This window comes from Phlebotomus argentipes, unplaced genomic scaffold (assembly GCF_947086385.1).
Source record: "Phlebotomus argentipes unplaced genomic scaffold, Phlebotomus argentipes genome assembly contig_15, whole genome shotgun sequence".
Taxonomy (NCBI): Eukaryota; Metazoa; Arthropoda; class Insecta; order Diptera; family Psychodidae; genus Phlebotomus; species Phlebotomus argentipes.
In genome coordinates this window covers 3,780,474-3,796,825 of record NW_026776181.1, presented here as the reverse complement: position 1 = coordinate 3,796,825, position 16,352 = coordinate 3,780,474, and the positions used below count along the sequence as shown (strand labels likewise).

The following is a 16,352-nucleotide window of genomic DNA, read 5'->3' as shown; positions in this document are numbered from 1 at the left end:
CTGGTTCAATTCTATAATCAATCTTCATATTTTCGGCATAATTTCCTCACTTCTTTCCTTTTTTTCTTCTTCTTTATAATGTCTTGTAATACTAACCCAAAAGGTTGCTGTCTTTTTCTTCGCTTTGCATCAATGTTTTGGGGAGAATTTTCTGTATCTTTTCTTGAATTCAGTGTGTGTTGGTGTAATATTGATGATGCGCTTGGGAGAGAGATGAATTTAGAAGCACTTCCTGTGGACAATGGATGGGCCAGACTCATCGTACTCCTGCTTGGAGATCCACATCTGCTGGAATGTGGAGAGCGAGGCCAAGATGGAGCCGCCGATCCAGACGGAGTACTTGCGCTCTGGCGGGGCGATGATCTTGATCTTCATGGTGGATGGAGCCAGGGCGGTGATCTCCTTCTGCATGCGGTCAGCAATGCCAGGATACATGGTGGTGCCGCCAGACAGCACAGTGTTGGCATACAGGTCCTTCCTGATGTCCACATCGCACTTCATGATGGAATTGTACGTGGTCTCGTGGATGCCGCACGCCTCCATGCCCAGGAATGAGGGCTGGAAGAGAGCCTCAGGGCACCTGAATCGCTCATTGCCAATGGTGATGACCTGGCCGTCGGGCAGTTCGTAGCTCTTCTCCAGCGAGGACGAGCTGGCGGCTGTGGCCATCTCCTGCTCGAAGTCCAGAGCGACGTAGCACAGCTTCTCCTTGATGTCACGCACAATCTCGCGCTCGGCCGTCGTGGTGAAGGAGTAGCCGCGCTCCGTGAGGATCTTCATAAGGTAGTCAGTCAAGTCACGGCCCGCCAGATCGAGACGCAGGATGGCGTGCGGCAGGGCGTAGCCCTCGTAGATGGGGACAGTGTGGGAGACACCGTCGCCAGAGTCCAGCACGATACCAGTGGTACGACCGGAGGCGTACAGTGAGAGCACAGCCTGGATGGCCACGTACATAGCTGGTGTGTTGAACGTCTCGAACATGATCTGAGTCATCTTCTCTCTGTTGGCCTTTGGATTCAGTGGTGCCTCCGTGAGCAGCACCGGGTGCTCCTCGGGAGCCACACGCAGCTCATTGTAGAACGTGTGATGCCAGATTTTCTCCATGTCGTCCCAGTTTGTGACGATACCGTGCTCAATGGGATACTTCAGGGTGAGAATACCTGCAACGAACCGAACGCATCCCTCAGTCTCCGTCCGCACTTCACACCCCCTTAGCGACGCTGTGCCTTACCTCGTTTGCTCTGAGCCTCATCGCCCACGTAGGAGTCCTTCTGGCCCATGCCCACCATCACACCCTGATGCCTCGGGCGGCCCACGATGGATGGGAATACGGCACGGGGAGCATCGTCGCCGGCGAAGCCAGCCTTGCACATTCCGGATCCATTGTCAACAACGAGCGCAGCAACTTCTTCGTCACACATTTTGATTTCTGCGGAGGAAAAACAGCCAGAGATGAGAATCCAATTAGAGAGATTTTGCTCAGTCAACCGGTACACTCGACCGTTACGGCATTCAAATGTGAAGGGGAAATGAGAAACCGGTTGAGCAGTGCGCAGGCGTCGCTCGCCTTCTCGCTCTCGCGTTCGACACTCGCCCAGCGAGTGAGTGAGATGGGGCGTGTTAAAAGGTGGTTTGCCGGCGTCATGGAATTCACGGTCTTGAGGAAAAGTGCATGAAAATTGCAGAAAAACCCCAGCAATTCACGACACCACGATTGGGAAGTCTGCAAGTGGCATCCTCCTATTGGTCGCCCATCAGCGGAAGCTTGAAAATCACGGTGATTCGGGGCAAAAGTGGGCCAACGCCCAAACTCCGCGGAATACCACGCGATGGAGCGCACTTTTCACACGGAAAATCGTCAGGCACGTACCTGGTGTTGTTGGTTAATCAGCACAAGAGAGTCACTAAAGTGGATTTAACAAGACTTTTTTGTCCTTGCTTGAGGAAGTTAAACTGATAAATCAGGGCGTACTGCGATACACACTGCACGAGAGATGAGTGCCAAGTGACGCCACGATTTCAGTGTCGAGCTCCGCTAAGGCCAAATTTGTATGAATAGTCATCCCCACCACTCGCTTGCCGACCAACCACGTCACTTTACCATATATGGAGATGTTGAAAATCGAGCGGAGAATTCTTTCTCCATGACACACTCACACAGACGCACAGGGACGTAGCGGGCAGTTAAAGGGATTCCCAGAAAAGCTACTTCGGCCATCCGACGCCGTCACCTTCGCGAGGTCCCAAGAATCACTAATGCGGTCAGGTGTGTGTGTGTGTGCAATATCCTTTTCGCCCTCCCAAATCTTAATCCACCGGGTTTTTTTTTCTGTCACACACCGTCTTTTGCACACTCTCAACATCATGTTTTGTGTCAAGTCACTTTGCCTCAATGATACTTACATTGATTTTTTGGTGTAATAAAAGGAAGTCCTAAATTAATTTAATTATAAACACTAAGGTTAATCCTATTTGGTAGGAGCGGCTCTTTCCACAAGAGAGAGATGTGAATCGGCGAGATAAACCGTGAATTGGCTGAACACACTTTGCTCTATGATGTTCACAGCACGAGAACGCGAACGTTTGTGATAGAAAATTCAAACCATATTGCGTATATAAATGGATCCCCACTCGTGGAGTTGATGGGGCTCAGGCCAATCGTCGACATTTGCCCATATATGGAATTATGGATGCAACATGGATTGTGTGGTGGCCGTCGTGTAATCAAGAGACGTGCACACACACGCGCGCAGAGATGGCGAGGCGCGCTTCTGCCCGCGATAAACAGTAAATTCACTTCGTGTACCACAGCAATTGTCCCGACCTTTATTTGATCACTCCACACTCGCGGTATGTGTCCAAAAGCAGCGCCTTCGCTGCCAAAAGGGCATATCGGCGGAGTAATCGAGTGGAGAGATTCAAGACGCCGTTCGCCTTATCACGGGGCGCGATAAGGCGCAGGAATGTGCCGGTCTTATGATCCAAATTTCGAAGGTTCCCCGCCTTATCGGGTGTGAATCAAGATTTCAGCACATTCCCTGCCGCATTTTCACACTGTCACACTGAGCTCTGCAGTAATGTGGGCTTCTTGGAAACAGGCCGACACTGGCCACCATTACAAGTGCTGATTTATGGGAGTATTCATTTAAGGAGGAAAAAAATGAGATCACTTTTGCCACACTGGAAATTCGCACACATTTCTGGCCCAGTGTGAGATGAAATTCGGAACGTGTGTAAGCAAATTCATGGTCAAGTCAATTTATTTTAAGTGGTCCAGAGGCCAAGAAGAGGTTCATGGCTCTCTGAGGGACTTCCTAAGTCAGCATCTAAGTGTCATATCGCATTGCGATGAGGTTGCGGCTCAGTTTGCTCAGTTGATCACACTATCATGTTTGGGAAACGGGAAATAAAACCAATAATAATGAGTGGCTGAAGCGAGGAAGAAGAGATCCTTCGACTTCACACTCTGAGCGAAAAACTGCCAATTTTTGAGCAAATAAGACATTTATTAGAGCTCATTTAAGGCTTTAAAGCCGATTCTAGGTGTAAATATGGCTTTTGAAAATCTGTGCTCAAGACTTTGTGCTCAGTTAAACGTAGTGGGATAACTGCCTAAGCATCAGACTCGATTTTTGAGCATGTTTATGATGTCAATAGCAGCCATCATTACTTCACAATCCTCCGGATGAGTTCGATTCACACATAAATCTATGCAAATCTGGATGATTTTCAATGTCCGGTTACATTAATGAAATCCGATGCTAAAACAAAGTATCAATTACACGAATTAAGCAGAACTCTGCAGTCCAGACAGTGAATCTAAATTTTTTTTTCATGTTCCAATTGGCAATTTTTTTTTCCACAAAATTTGCAATGCAATTAGAAATGTGAGGTGAGGAAAAAAAGCACACAATTACGGTGTTTGTGTGAATTTGTGTAGAGTTGGTCAAGAGTTGCTCTTGATGGCTTCCGAAAGATGTCTTGGGCAAAAAGAGAAAAGGCATTTGAAATGCAAAAGAGTCACAGAGAGTTGACTTTCCAAGTTAGATTTTGAAGATCACTCTATTTTTCCTCCTCTCTGAGCGCCAGAGAAGATCTCACACATCAAGATCACGCCATGGCTGGAGAGGATCGTCGAAATTTCTGGCGAGTCGGGGTAAATGATTTTTGCGAAGATCTGGCGGAACCGGTTGAATAGCTGGTTTTCTGCATCTTTTCGCGATGGTGCTTTAACACATCAGTCTTTTGGCCAAGAAGATCGCATTTGTGTAGCCACACACTTGGCGAAATTGTCCGTGAAAGAGAAGAAGAGGAGCGCGAAACCCACGTAAGACATTCTAGAGTGTAACAATTAGCATTAAACGTTGCTTTTTTTCCTCTCCTTCGACATTATGTCATACTTGCGAATTTGGGAAAAACAGCAATGCCATAAAAAAAGCAAGAAATCTTATCACGACAGCAAAAACTTGTCATGGTTTTTTTGGGGGCTTCATTCTGGATTTGGTGGTGTGCTTGTGATCTCCGTGGCTGTCGAACATGTACCATTAACAGATACGATGATAAGGAGTGTGTTGCACAATGTTCTCAACTCTCTCATGCGTGCGAATTGAAGGATCGCGGCAATAAAGAAGTTGTGCGATTGTGATGGAAAAAAGCACCATATTAGGGCAGAATTGGACAGTCGATTGATTGGGGCATCAATTGGATTTCAATTAGTTAATTATATGGCGCGCGATTTTGAGAGAATCACACACACAGACGCAAAATCTTTATTACCTTTTAGAGAGACTATTGAACTTGTTATTACCATTTATGTTAATCAAAACCAATTGTTGAAGTTTACGCCCGTTTCTTTTTACTTCTCTCACATTCATTTTGACGCTTGATGATGTTTGGGATTTTAATTGTGACTCTTCACGCACCTCAGCGGAAGTGTTTTATGTCGATCTCCAACGCTGAAATGCGTCAGATCCTCACCAGAGGATTTGTTTGTTATCACAAAGTGCGATAAGACAACATGACGAGGAGGAAAAGATCGCCAGATTTATGAGTCGCCTTCAATTTCATTGCTAATCCAGTTGGAGATTTCTGTTTGTGTCACTTTAATCTCCTTTGCTTACTGGATTTTTTGCATTCTTTCCGGAGAGAGAGAGAGATTCACTTTTCTTCCATATATTATACAAAATTTTCCATTAAATATTTACTATTTATCTAATGCGAAGCTGAGTTTACGTAAATTACATTCGCATATTTACCAGCTATGAAAACATAGACAAAATTAAAGCTCGTTCAAACAAAACTTATCTAAATTGTTTTGCCTATTAAGGCTTTTGCATTTCTCGAAATTCAAGCTGATATCTTGTGTTGTTTCGCACACAGTCAATCTTATCGTTCTTGTTTAAGACGAGAAATAAATAGAATTTCCGTGTGATTTGCTTATTAATCAATAGTCACAAATGAATCATACTTCCTGTTTCGCATACCATTCTTTCTCTTGTTGTGTATTTCGGCGAGTGTTTTCAGCAACACTTGTGCCTCATGACATTTTTTTTTCTTTGCAAATGAAATTGTGCAAGTTCTGCAGGAAAGGCGCACAGCACAGCTGAATCACGAGGAACAAGTTGTAAAGCCACATGCGGACCACAAAAAGCCGAGCATTCTTGAAGAATTTCCACCGTGTCTGACGAGGGAATCCATAAAATCACTCAATGGTGAAATTTACCGTAAATTGCTCGTTGAAATTTGATCAATTTTCGAGAGAAATCTCCGAAGGGAGTTGGTAAAAGAGTCTCGGCAGTTCTCATTAGAGTTCCTCATTCATATTAAACAAGACAACCGTTCAAATGTGAGCGCCAGTGAGGCTTTGCTTAGCATTGAAGCCAGAATGCCCAAACCGTAAGCACGAAAAATCATTAATTTATTCACAAGCTGATATGATGATGCGGGGAAAATCAATAGTTGAGTGAGTCATCGGATTCTGAGCGAATTTACGAGACACTCCGGCCAGGGATGAGGAGTGATTCATTGGGTTTCTTGTGAAAACACGCACAAGGGATTGCCAAATGGTCGCCTCTTGCGCCAGGACGACGAAGGGTCCTTAAATCCAGTCGAATTAATTCACATGAAACTCTGCACCACGTCTAGCCGGCGTGCACGAGGGTGGTCAATTGATTTTCCCATCGAAGTAGGGCCGTTCGTGTGTATTTGGGTCTCACCCTGAGACTGCGCATGCAACCCCACCCCCAGCCAGAGGGGTTGCTGTGCGAAGCACACAGACACAGAGAGCGTCTGGAGTTCACTTGCTGCAGTTCTCGTCCATTGAGCTCAGAGACACACTCACCCACTCCCTGCGGAGGAGTCCCGCATCCCAGCGACACTATCGCGCTGTCTGGGTCGTCTTGAGGTGGGTTATCGACGAGACATGCACATGAATTCCAGCCATGCTGCATTGTCTCGGTCGCAATTACTCTTCGCGAGCTTTGAGCACAATTTCAGCCAAAAGCATTGCATATTGCGTGGATTAAACACGTTAAAATTGAAAAGATATTCGTCACATATTTGCCAGGACTCAACGATGACAGCCAATGCAATGCATTTTCTGATTCATAAGTCGCGTAATATGCAAATTCTTATGAGTCACGCTTCACACCTTGTCAACACAGGGAATTCTTGAAAATTTTATGGTTGTCTAATAGTTCTTCTATTCATTCAAACTCAACTCATGATCCGTATGAAGATCAACTTCAATATTCAGAGATCATTGAAGATTTTTCAGCACAATCTACGTGCTTTTGCTTGCTTGGATACGAATTTCCTGCAATTTTCAATTGCTTTCAACACAATTTTGGAGGAAAATAGTTAAAATCGACAGTCTGAGGACTAATTAGTTAAATTTTTTTGGTACTAAACACTTCAATGTATAGTGAAACAACTTCCTCAGAAAGATCACAAGCATGTGCTATTTTACAGAAATATGCTCTTCAATTAAATTCAGTGAAGATTTTTCGAAGTTTTCCTCTGAAATCCAGGGCAATTCCATAATATTTCAGTGCAATTCCAAAAATGTTCGCTATTCTCTTCAGCTCACTAACTTTAATTGATTGCCTATCGGCGATGAGTAGTTTTTGGGCGATCAGAGCGAACCTTCCAGCTCGCGTCGTGACAATAGTTTATGCCATTCGGACCACAAATAAATATTTGAGTCTCTTTTGGCGTTGCGAAAGAGTGTAGGATGCGCCTCCCATTCGTTGCCATTCTCCAACGCATTTTCCCGCCACTCTGGCCGCCATGGAGTGCGTAATTGGAAATCGGTTGAATTTCTATAACTATTCTTTCTACTAATTTGGTGTGCAGCATTTCGTTACACTTTATTGCGGTTGCTTATTGATTTAATTACACTTATTGCTCTTTTTTTCCTCTCCATGCCAAAGCCACCCATCTCGCCGTTGTTCCTCCTTCACAAGTCAGCGCGGCGGTGTGCGAAGAGAGGCCATCCGCTGAGACGAGGCGAAAATTGAAAGTTGAATGCCAATTATTTCTATATTTTGCTTTTTATGGGCGCGTGTTGAGTCAAGATTTCCTCCAGATTGGTGAAGAATCTCGGGGCATCTGAGGGAGATTTATTGTATGGAAATCTGTCTCTGCGCAGAGAGATCATTTGCCTTTGATTAGGCTGTGGAATGCGCGCGCGCGATCGTGAGTGAAGTGCGCGCCCACGCGAGGCGCCTGGAAATTCACGGGCAGTTTGGGAAAGGTAGCAAACATCGCGCCCAGAGTCACAATATAACCATTTTAACCATTTTTGAGCACGCACTGGAGATCATCGAGATGATCATCATTGGGAAAAATAGCAATTTCACTCGACACCCTCATTTTACCTAATCACTTCGTGTTTGTCTCTCACTCTGTTGCCCGCGAGACGCGCCTCGCGCTGCCTTCGCTGTAACAGATACACATATTTTCAATTAATTGCTCGCCTTTTCACGTGTTTTACGCGCCCAAAACAACAAACGCAGAGAAATTGCAATGGGAGCCCAAAACACTCATCAAAAAGCCGTTTACATTTGGTCGATTGTTCCTCTCGCGCCATGAAGTCGTTGGGATGGGCTTTGGTCACTTGTAATACAATAATTCCATTTATCTGCACATCATGAGAAAGAGAGAGAGACTTGGTGAAAATTAAGTGAATTGGTCCAGAGTGCCTCAATTGTGGCACAGACCAAATAGCCGGTCATCGCGCGCCTCAGCAACACTCGTGGCAATATTTATAAACCCGCGCGTGTTTGCATTAATTGGTAAAAATTTGTATTGAACAACACAAAACTGATTTGCCCACATTTTATCTGTTGCACCGCCGCACAAACATTGGTTTTGTCGATGCGTTTTAGCAAACTGGGTGAAATGCCTGGCGGCAATTCCCTTTGAACACACTTCGAACACCATTCTGCAGACAGGCGATATTTTATTGGGAGATTGCACTATTAGGTTATGCAGATATTTACACATTTTTATCGATCATTTAATTATTTGTGAGAGGAAATCTCGCTAAACATGCTTCAGTGGAGAAGTACACATTTTCCTGACCACTGTAAACTCATCATGATTTTCATGCAATGCTAGAAAAATTAGAGCAGACGGATCAGTTTCGATCGCTGACTTCGGAAACAAAGTAGCTATGCAGTGTCATAGATAGACTCATGAATATTCTGTTGCTGCCAACTATACCATAAATTCATTTCCTGGCAGAAAGAAAATCCTCACATATTTTGCATGATCCTTTTTGGCCAACGCTCTCGAGTGTGAATATACAATTATTGTCTCGACTGTATCGCCGTACAGTTCTTTACATTTCTTCAAATTTATTCTTCTTTCACTCGTCTAACGTGTCTTCATTTTTTACTGGCTTTCCATCATCTCTGTGGCACAGCATTTGGATTAAAATGCGCGTCTTTCACTGCTGTGTGTGGATCAATTCGCTGGGGCATTAGAATGGTCGTTGGAGCTGTGTGTGACCCAATAAAGTGACGAGACTTTCGTGATTTCCACTGTGTGTTTGGCTGTAAATAGACACGCAGTGAGTGAAAATGTCCATATTAAATGTGGAATTGTCTCTCTCGTTGATTAAAGTGTGTGTGAGTGTGGATTTTTTCGTTGTCTCAGCGTGTCTCACTGAAAAAGAGACTGCGCGCAGAGTGTGCATTTCACACGATTACCATAAATGCACACACATTATTTATTTATTATTGAAAATTGTGTGGCACAGCCGAGATGAATGGTAAAACAGCATCTCCCATGTCAGTCAACTTTTTCAAGACCAAAAAAGACTCTCTTCTGCATGTGGAAACACGGTATCCGTTCGCTCAATTTAAATTGATACACGCGCGCTGTGTGTTGTTGGCTTATTTAGGTGCGACTACAGACAGTGTGGCGACTCTCGCGGGGGTTCCAGCTGCTGATGCATCGCATCGGGTTGTCGTGATTAAGCATTTACGGTCAAAAATTGCCAAAACTGTCACTGAATGTTGGCTTGGGACACGAATTTTTTCTCTCTTCTCTCCAGCAGCTCCAAAACCTGAGATGCTTCAACTTTCTTTGCACTCCATTGTAAATTTATGCCTATTTAAGGTGCAAGGCTGTTTATCACTCGGCACATTTTGTCCACTTTAAGTGGCTTCTGTTGCATTTTTTCAATCCACACAGGGTCGGTCGTGAAGATTTCCTTTCGTCTGCATCAGAAATGTGATCAAGATTCTAATATGTTCTGCTTGAGGCCTCACTTGATTTTCACTTTTGACGCACATCTCAGACTCCCTCGGGCATGATTTTTCCATGAATGGGCAAAAGAAGAGAGGTGGGAAATTGCAAGAAGGCAGGCACACTAATTAATCCCACACTTAATTTGATTTATGTAACAAAACAGCATCAAAGTGCAAATTAAATTGAATTGATTCGGATGAATCTATATCTTGGGATGCATACAAATTGCAAATGGGTGTTTGCGCACGCATTCAATTGAGTGAATATGGCAGAGCGCGTGTGGGAGGAGAGACCCTGTTGGGTGATTTTTCTTCATATGGCCATGTCTGTCTCCCAGTCGTGGATTTCATTGAGCGAAGCCGAGTCTTTTTTTTTGCCTCTCCGATCGCGCCGTACAAGAGCGCAGAGGAGGAAAAAAAATGGTTAAAGACTTGTTAGCGTAGCGGCCAATATTGATGAGAATTTTGAGTATGATTGTGAGACGCGGGCGTGGAGAATTCCCGATAAAAATGCACACAAGCAGTGGTTTTTTTTTGAGCAAACATAAATTTTCGTGTCTAGAAGTAATGTTCATCTTTCACTATATCGCCGCTAATTGGTGCTTAATTGATGGAATTGGGCCAGAAGATGTTGGGTGATCTGATAAGTCATTAAATCTTTCACGTCCTCATCATCTCGGTGAGCACTTTTGCACGTAATGTACTCCGTCCACCTGAAACACAAGAAGAGAAAATTGCTCAGTTTCATACCCATCATATCGTCTCGGACTTCTTCTTCCATCGCCTAAACAACTGATACGCCAATGAAAAAAAAAACATTACTTATCATTCATTTAGCACCCACAATTAATTAGGCAATAGAATTAATTTGCCACATAAAGTCTCTGGAGAATTTTGAGCTACAATTTAATGTGATAAGTTCTCTCTGTGTGCAAAATAGACACACATAAAATCTCCCTCTTTCTCCAACACTTTGCAACCATAGAGAGGAAATTGCAAATGAATATACATATTTGCAGACTCTAGCCTCTTTTTTGCCATGCCTGAATTTTCAGCTTCGCAGAAAACTCACAATGCAATGCTTCACGGCGCCGTGGCGTCAAGATCCATAGTGGTAAATTGAGATCTCTACGGATGATGGTGAAAAACCATCCGAAAAATTTCTGTGATCTTCACAAATGCAGCACTTTCCCAATCACGAGAGCACTGCAAATTTTTTTTCTAGAAGAACTCCTATCTCTTCTGCATCTATTAGAGAGTTGTTTCACTTGCAACTTCTTCCACTTGGGCAAGACAAAAAACATTATTATTAATTGGGATTGTAAAAGGACAGCGTTTTATGCTCGAGTGCTCGTTTCTATAAAAGGTTCGTCTCTCTTTATCCACTCTTAGGGACTTATCAGATGGTTTGCACTCCAATCCGATGGAATTTGCACCAACGGAGAAAACTGTTCTCCAAATTCTCATTACGAGCTTCTCTGCTCTTGTCACTGAATCCTGATTATCACGACAATCGAGATCCCTCGTGATGCTTCCGAGTGGAATTTTTATACGCCAGAAATTTATGAAGCTCTCATAAATTCATGTTTTAATCAAGTGCTGTGATTTATAAGTGAATTTGAAAAAAACTGGCTTTTTGAAAGTGTCGTGAAGATCAGAAACAAGTGCGAGTTTTCACCGAACTCAATACGAATGAGTGGTTAATTAAAAAAATGAATTAGAAATCACAAATCAAACACAATTTTTTTCATACAAATGAGTCAAAAATCATTGTTTACAACTGAGAATTCCACCGGAAGAAAGATTTTCCGACAATTAGTTCAATTTTGAGGGGATCACAGAAAAAAGTCTCGCGCTCGGCAGTGCCTGAACGCGCGAAAGAAGTGAATATGCGCGAGTTGAGTGTATCATGGTATCGGCGGTGTGTTGTTACATGCCACAGCAATGCGATATATGGAGCGAAAAGATCTCAAAAACTATTAATTCTATAAAAGGCTGCTGACCTCCATATTCTAGCCATGTAAAACTCACTCAGTTTCTGCGTAAATATTTCATCTTTTTGTGTTACAACACATTAAACATTTTCATTGGTATTTCTCTCTCACGCACGCGGTGGCATCTTTTGTGGCCTGTGTGACTTTTCCCCGCGCCACTCTGTGCTGCATTCCCAGGCCCAATTTTCGGCCAACTCCCAATCGCATCGACACTTTCTCTATAAAAGGGCATTTTCTTTTGCGCGTCACGCACGGATTTGCAGGCATTGCGACTGTTTTTTTTTTATCCGAAGCGGCGCCATAAATAGATGAAAAATCAATCCGCCTGAATGATCTTTCTCAATCATCTCATTCACTGGCCCACCATTCGCGTCAATGGTCTCTATTCACACGAGATTAATATGATCTCTCTGTACTCCAGTGCATTTGCGTTTTCTCAGCTCCGCCACCAAAAGACGCCCAACAATGAACACAAACAATATCACTTGGCGAACAGAGAGAAAAATGGCATGAAATTGAGGAGGAAGAGTCTCTCTGGCACTTTCTTCTCCATTGCGATCTTCTTTCTCTCCACACTCATGTTTCGCCGCACATTTTCTTCAACTGATTTCCTCTGCAGTTTTCCCTCCCGAAGAGAGACTCCGTGAAGAAAAGGCGGCGCGCAGAAAAAGTGCTCCTTCTGAGCAATTAATTAATATAATTGCTTGTAGCGTTAATTCTTACGCGCCACATAATTAATGTCTATCGATTTGGAAAACCACTTCGTCCGGAAGCTGAATCACAGGCACTCCATAAATGTTTTCCCTCCTCCAATACTGAGAAATGTCTGTGTGTACAATTCTCACTCTTCGCTCAATACCATTCTCGGTGTCAACTTTAGTGCGGCGATGATTCACACACCGAATAATTCCACGATCGTGCTCATTATCACTTGAGTTTTGCACGATAAAAGGCACATTTCATTCCAACTAAAGATGTGTTGATTCAAATTGAAACATTTAGCGACGAGTGCGGAGAAAAGTCATGCAAAACATACACACTATCATAACTCAAACAGTCCTCCAAGTGTTCTCTCCTCATTCGCCTTGACACTCCAAATTAAACCACTGACGGAGGCATTCATTCAATTCTTCAGAATCACTTGTTATGATTTTTTCCATGTCACTTATTTTCTCATTGACAGAGGCTCAGCATTTATTTGCTTCGCGTACAACTTTGCGAGAAATTTGATGTTTAATTTGTGTAAATCTAGGAAAAGAACTTCAAATAGAGTCCCAGCTCAAGGGCTTAATGTCCTTCAGGATCCTACATTTAAAGGACCCTATTTTGAAAATTAAAAAGATAATAACTCCGGTTATAATTGTCTGATCAGAACAATTTTGGGTTCATTAGAAAGGTCTGATAAAATGTCATCTTCCACTTAAACATCATAACTTGATACAACCACCGCTAGGGGCGTTAAAATAGTAAACTATTTTCGAAACTTTAAGGTTGTTTAACTCGAGAACGAGATAATGGATTTTCTTTAAATTTTAGTATGTTCTAGCTTATGTCAAGACCTTTCCAACGAACCGCTATTTATGGGGCCTGATGTTTTCAGAGCGGAGATATGGAAGGTCAAAGTTCACACATTTACCGGCTTATATCGCTGCTGTTTACCAACCGATTTCGATCATCTCTTCACCAAAAGACGTGTCTCGACGCTTTTTAGTAGGTCACATTCACTATTAACCTATTACGTCATTAGAAACGCCGCCATATTTATTTAACTTTGAACGCCTGTATTTCAGCAAATTTATTATGCATTTTAATAAGATTTTAGTATGTTGTAGTCCAGGTTAGGATATTTCTTAAAACATGTCATAAACTCCATATGGAAATAATTAAACTGGAGATATGGCGGTTAATAAACTAGATTTTTCTTCAAATCTAATTTGCAACAGTTTCAGTTCGTCTCCGTTCAGTTCACTTTTTCTGCAAAAGCCGCATGATAACACGTTTTATCAGACGCACACTCATTTCCTGAATTTGCAATTTTTCTTGCTATAATTTCTACCAAATGACTCATAAATTTCTTGAGATAAAAAAATTTCAAAGTCACAGACAGAAAAATCGCGACGACAGATGGTTTAAACATGACAAGAAAGCAATAATCAAATTCCACGAGCCACAGATTGAAAAATTAGCATGAGAAAGATAAGACGCAATGTTATTATTTAAATGGATATTCATGAGAGGAAAAGTTATCACTCGTAAAATCCCGTGATTTGCCCTCATCATCATTGACCTCTAATTAATTCACTCACATCAATACTAACCTGTCCATATTGCACACGAAGAAACATACATTAGAGGTCAATATGCTGGACGGGCTTTTGTCTCTGCCCATATGAACATCTTCCGCATGAGTGAAAGGTCTTCCACGTGTGGCTCTTGCTTTCGTTTGTCATAAACACTGAATTTATCAGTGGAAAATTTCACTATCATTCAAAAGAAAACGTGGAGAGTTTTGCCAAACAGGCAGAATTATAATAAAACAATGATTTGTAGTCTTTGCCTTTGAGATTCTCTTGAAATGCAAAAGAGCTTCATTGTGAATTCATAGAAGAAGATATGATTGATGGGATTCAATGCTCTCTTTTTTTTTGCTTTCAATGAGGCGCCAAGGGCAAAATTGAGGCTGTGAGTGTGCATTTCCTCTCGACAAATCCACTCTCATGTGATGCTGATTGTTTGCGCCCTCAAAAGGAACACCCGAATCATATCACACGCTCTGAACAAAGTGTATCGCAAGCGCGAGGGAGAGAAGTCAAAGTCACGATCTTCACCTTGAATAGCTCGAGAAGCTCAATTGCTTCCTATAACGAATTTTTAAAGTTCACTGACATAATTTTGCGCATGTAACCGCTTTCGTGTGTTTCAAACATGTTCAACAGCACCGCATATTCGATCATCGCGCAGTGTTGATCGGAAAAAAGTGGGCAACATTCAAGCATTACTATACAATGAGAAATGTTATGGAGGAAAAGAGAGAAACACATCCGAATGTGAAGATTGATCAGATAATTGGTTCTGCTCAATAAGCCAAACCGACACCGTTTGTCCTGCGCACACAGAGTGATTTTCTTTAAAACATCACCTCTATTTAATGCTTTCGACTCACTTTTTCTCTCATGCCTTCTACCAATCTGGCGTGCCACTGCGTCCCATGCCCTTCAAGTGCTTCCTAATCTCCACTCTGAGCCACGACGGTTTGTTCTTGATGGAGTGCGCCATAGGGAAGCGAAGAGGTGGTTTAGGACCGTCAAATGGGTGAGTCTTGGACAGTTTTCGCTCCAGGAACTCCTTGTTGATCTGCATCGGATCTCTGTACAAATCCATGTACGTGTTGAAGGCCCTTTTGAGCGGGAACCACTTCTGAGGCCCCAAATAGGGAGCTTGCTGGACATATTCAAACACTGGCAGAGATGAATCTGCGCAGAGAATAAACACCTTTAGTGGTCTGAGCATGAAATGTTTCCAAACCAAGTAATCTTACCGAACTTCTTGTGAAAAACTTCCCTCACAGAATCATCGTATTCTGCCTGGAAGAATGCCAATCCAGCTGGTGTTATTGTGTCCTGGAGTTTTCGGTAGAAATCCAGGGTCTTGAAGGTTCTTTCGTCAGGATTTTTCGTCTCCTGAGGTCTCTTGTAGTCTTTGAGGTCCAGTTTGTTGTTCTGCTTGTACAGGACAAAAACGTATCGCTGATACCCAAGACCCTTGACTGGAAAAGGCTGCAGATATGGCACAATCAAGTCCCCTTTCGCCACATCTCCATTGGGAATATTGGTGACGAGCCAGTGAACATATTCACTGCTCGAATCACTCAAATGTCCATCTGGTGTTGTCATAATCAGCGTCCAGAGATTCTCCTTGTCCTTCTCCTTTGGCAGTCTGAATTGATGATCAAACTCAACGATGGGCTGCTCCACAGCATCCTCCGGACTCAGGATGTTGCCGTAATACACTGGATTGCAATCGTCTGTGCTTGTTGGGTACAACACTCGAAGATGCACGCGAGGAATGAAGTACGCATCCCCAAACAGATGATCAAAGATCTCATAGTAGTCAGCAATGCCACGAACATCAAAGGGACCGGATGTCTTCATCCACTCCTGGCTCACATTCTCAAGATCAACTTCCAGTTCATTGTGTCGAGCGAGTTTCTCAATCTCTGGGTTGTTCTTCATCATCTTCCTGTGCTGCAAGCGCTCGGAGAGTTGATCGGATCGGGATGCTTTCAACTGTGGCAGACCGATGTTTATCTTCCTGGCCAGCTCCGGATCGACATAATTCATTTCTGGAGGATGAAATCACAACAATGTCATAACCTCAATCTATCGTGCCGTGCAATTTCTCACCATCCAGGCGTTGTTGAAGACTCCTCGCCACTCCTGGCCGCTTGCCGCGAATTGTGTGTCCATGCCGAATGGGTATTTGCACAATTTTGTGGCTCTCCCGTGCAATAAAAGAGCGATAAAGGAGATTTCCCAGCATTTTGCACTCCTTTTCACTTGACGTGCGGTACACTGAGAAAAATAATCTCATTTTCGAACTTCGA

The 16,352-nt window shown here is 43.2% G+C and overlaps 2 protein-coding genes across 3 annotated transcripts; both read right to left on the bottom strand.

Moving 5' to 3' along the window:
* Window positions 1-29: 29 nt before the first annotated feature.
* LOC132262307 (actin-5C) lies at window positions 30-2,604 on the bottom strand. 2 transcript variants are annotated; one of them, XM_059761537.1, is made up of 3 exons: window positions 2,404-2,604; window positions 1,232-1,429; window positions 30-1,160 (listed from the first exon to the last, which is right to left on the bottom strand). In XM_059761537.1, the coding sequence occupies exons 2-3, from the start codon at window positions 1,419-1,421 to the stop codon at window positions 220-222; spliced, it is 1,131 nt and encodes a 376-aa protein (XP_059617520.1). In that variant the 5' UTR covers window positions 1,422-1,429; window positions 2,404-2,604; the 3' UTR covers window positions 30-219. The 2 variants fall into 2 exon arrangements, with proteins under 2 accessions (XP_059617520.1, XP_059617521.1); XM_059761538.1 differs by lacking the exon at window positions 2,404-2,604 and adding an exon at window positions 1,871-2,020.
* Window positions 2,605-7,070: 4,466 nt separating this feature from the next.
* LOC132261720 (large ribosomal subunit protein mL38) lies at window positions 7,071-16,317 on the bottom strand. The gene is made up of 4 exons (XM_059760654.1): window positions 16,153-16,317; window positions 15,288-16,091; window positions 14,913-15,222; window positions 7,071-10,468 (listed from the first exon to the last, which is right to left on the bottom strand). Exons 1-3 carry the CDS (start codon window positions 16,286-16,288, stop codon window positions 14,930-14,932), a joined length of 1,233 nt encoding a protein of 410 aa, XP_059616637.1. The 5' UTR covers window positions 16,289-16,317; the 3' UTR covers window positions 7,071-10,468; window positions 14,913-14,929.
* Window positions 16,318-16,352: the final 35 nt, after the last annotated feature.

Coding starts and splice junctions, on each gene's coding strand:
- LOC132262307 (XM_059761537.1), bottom strand. CDS start 1,421: ATGTGTGACGAAGAAGTTGCTGCGCTCGTTGTTGACAATGGATCCGGA. Junction 1,161..1,231: donor TGAGGCTCAGAGCAAACGAG/GTAAGGCACAGC, acceptor GGTTCGTTGCAG/GTATTCTCACCCTGAAGTAT.
- LOC132261720 (XM_059760654.1), bottom strand. CDS start 16,288: ATGCTGGGAAATCTCCTTTATCGCTCTTTTATTGCACGGGAGAGCCAC. Junction 16,092..16,152: donor TCTTCAACAACGCCTGGATG/GTGAGAAATTGC, acceptor TTCATCCTCCAG/AAATGAATTATGTCGATCCG. Junction 15,223..15,287: donor AGTTTTTCACAAGAAGTTCG/GTAAGATTACTT, acceptor TTCTCTGCGCAG/ATTCATCTCTGCCAGTGTTT.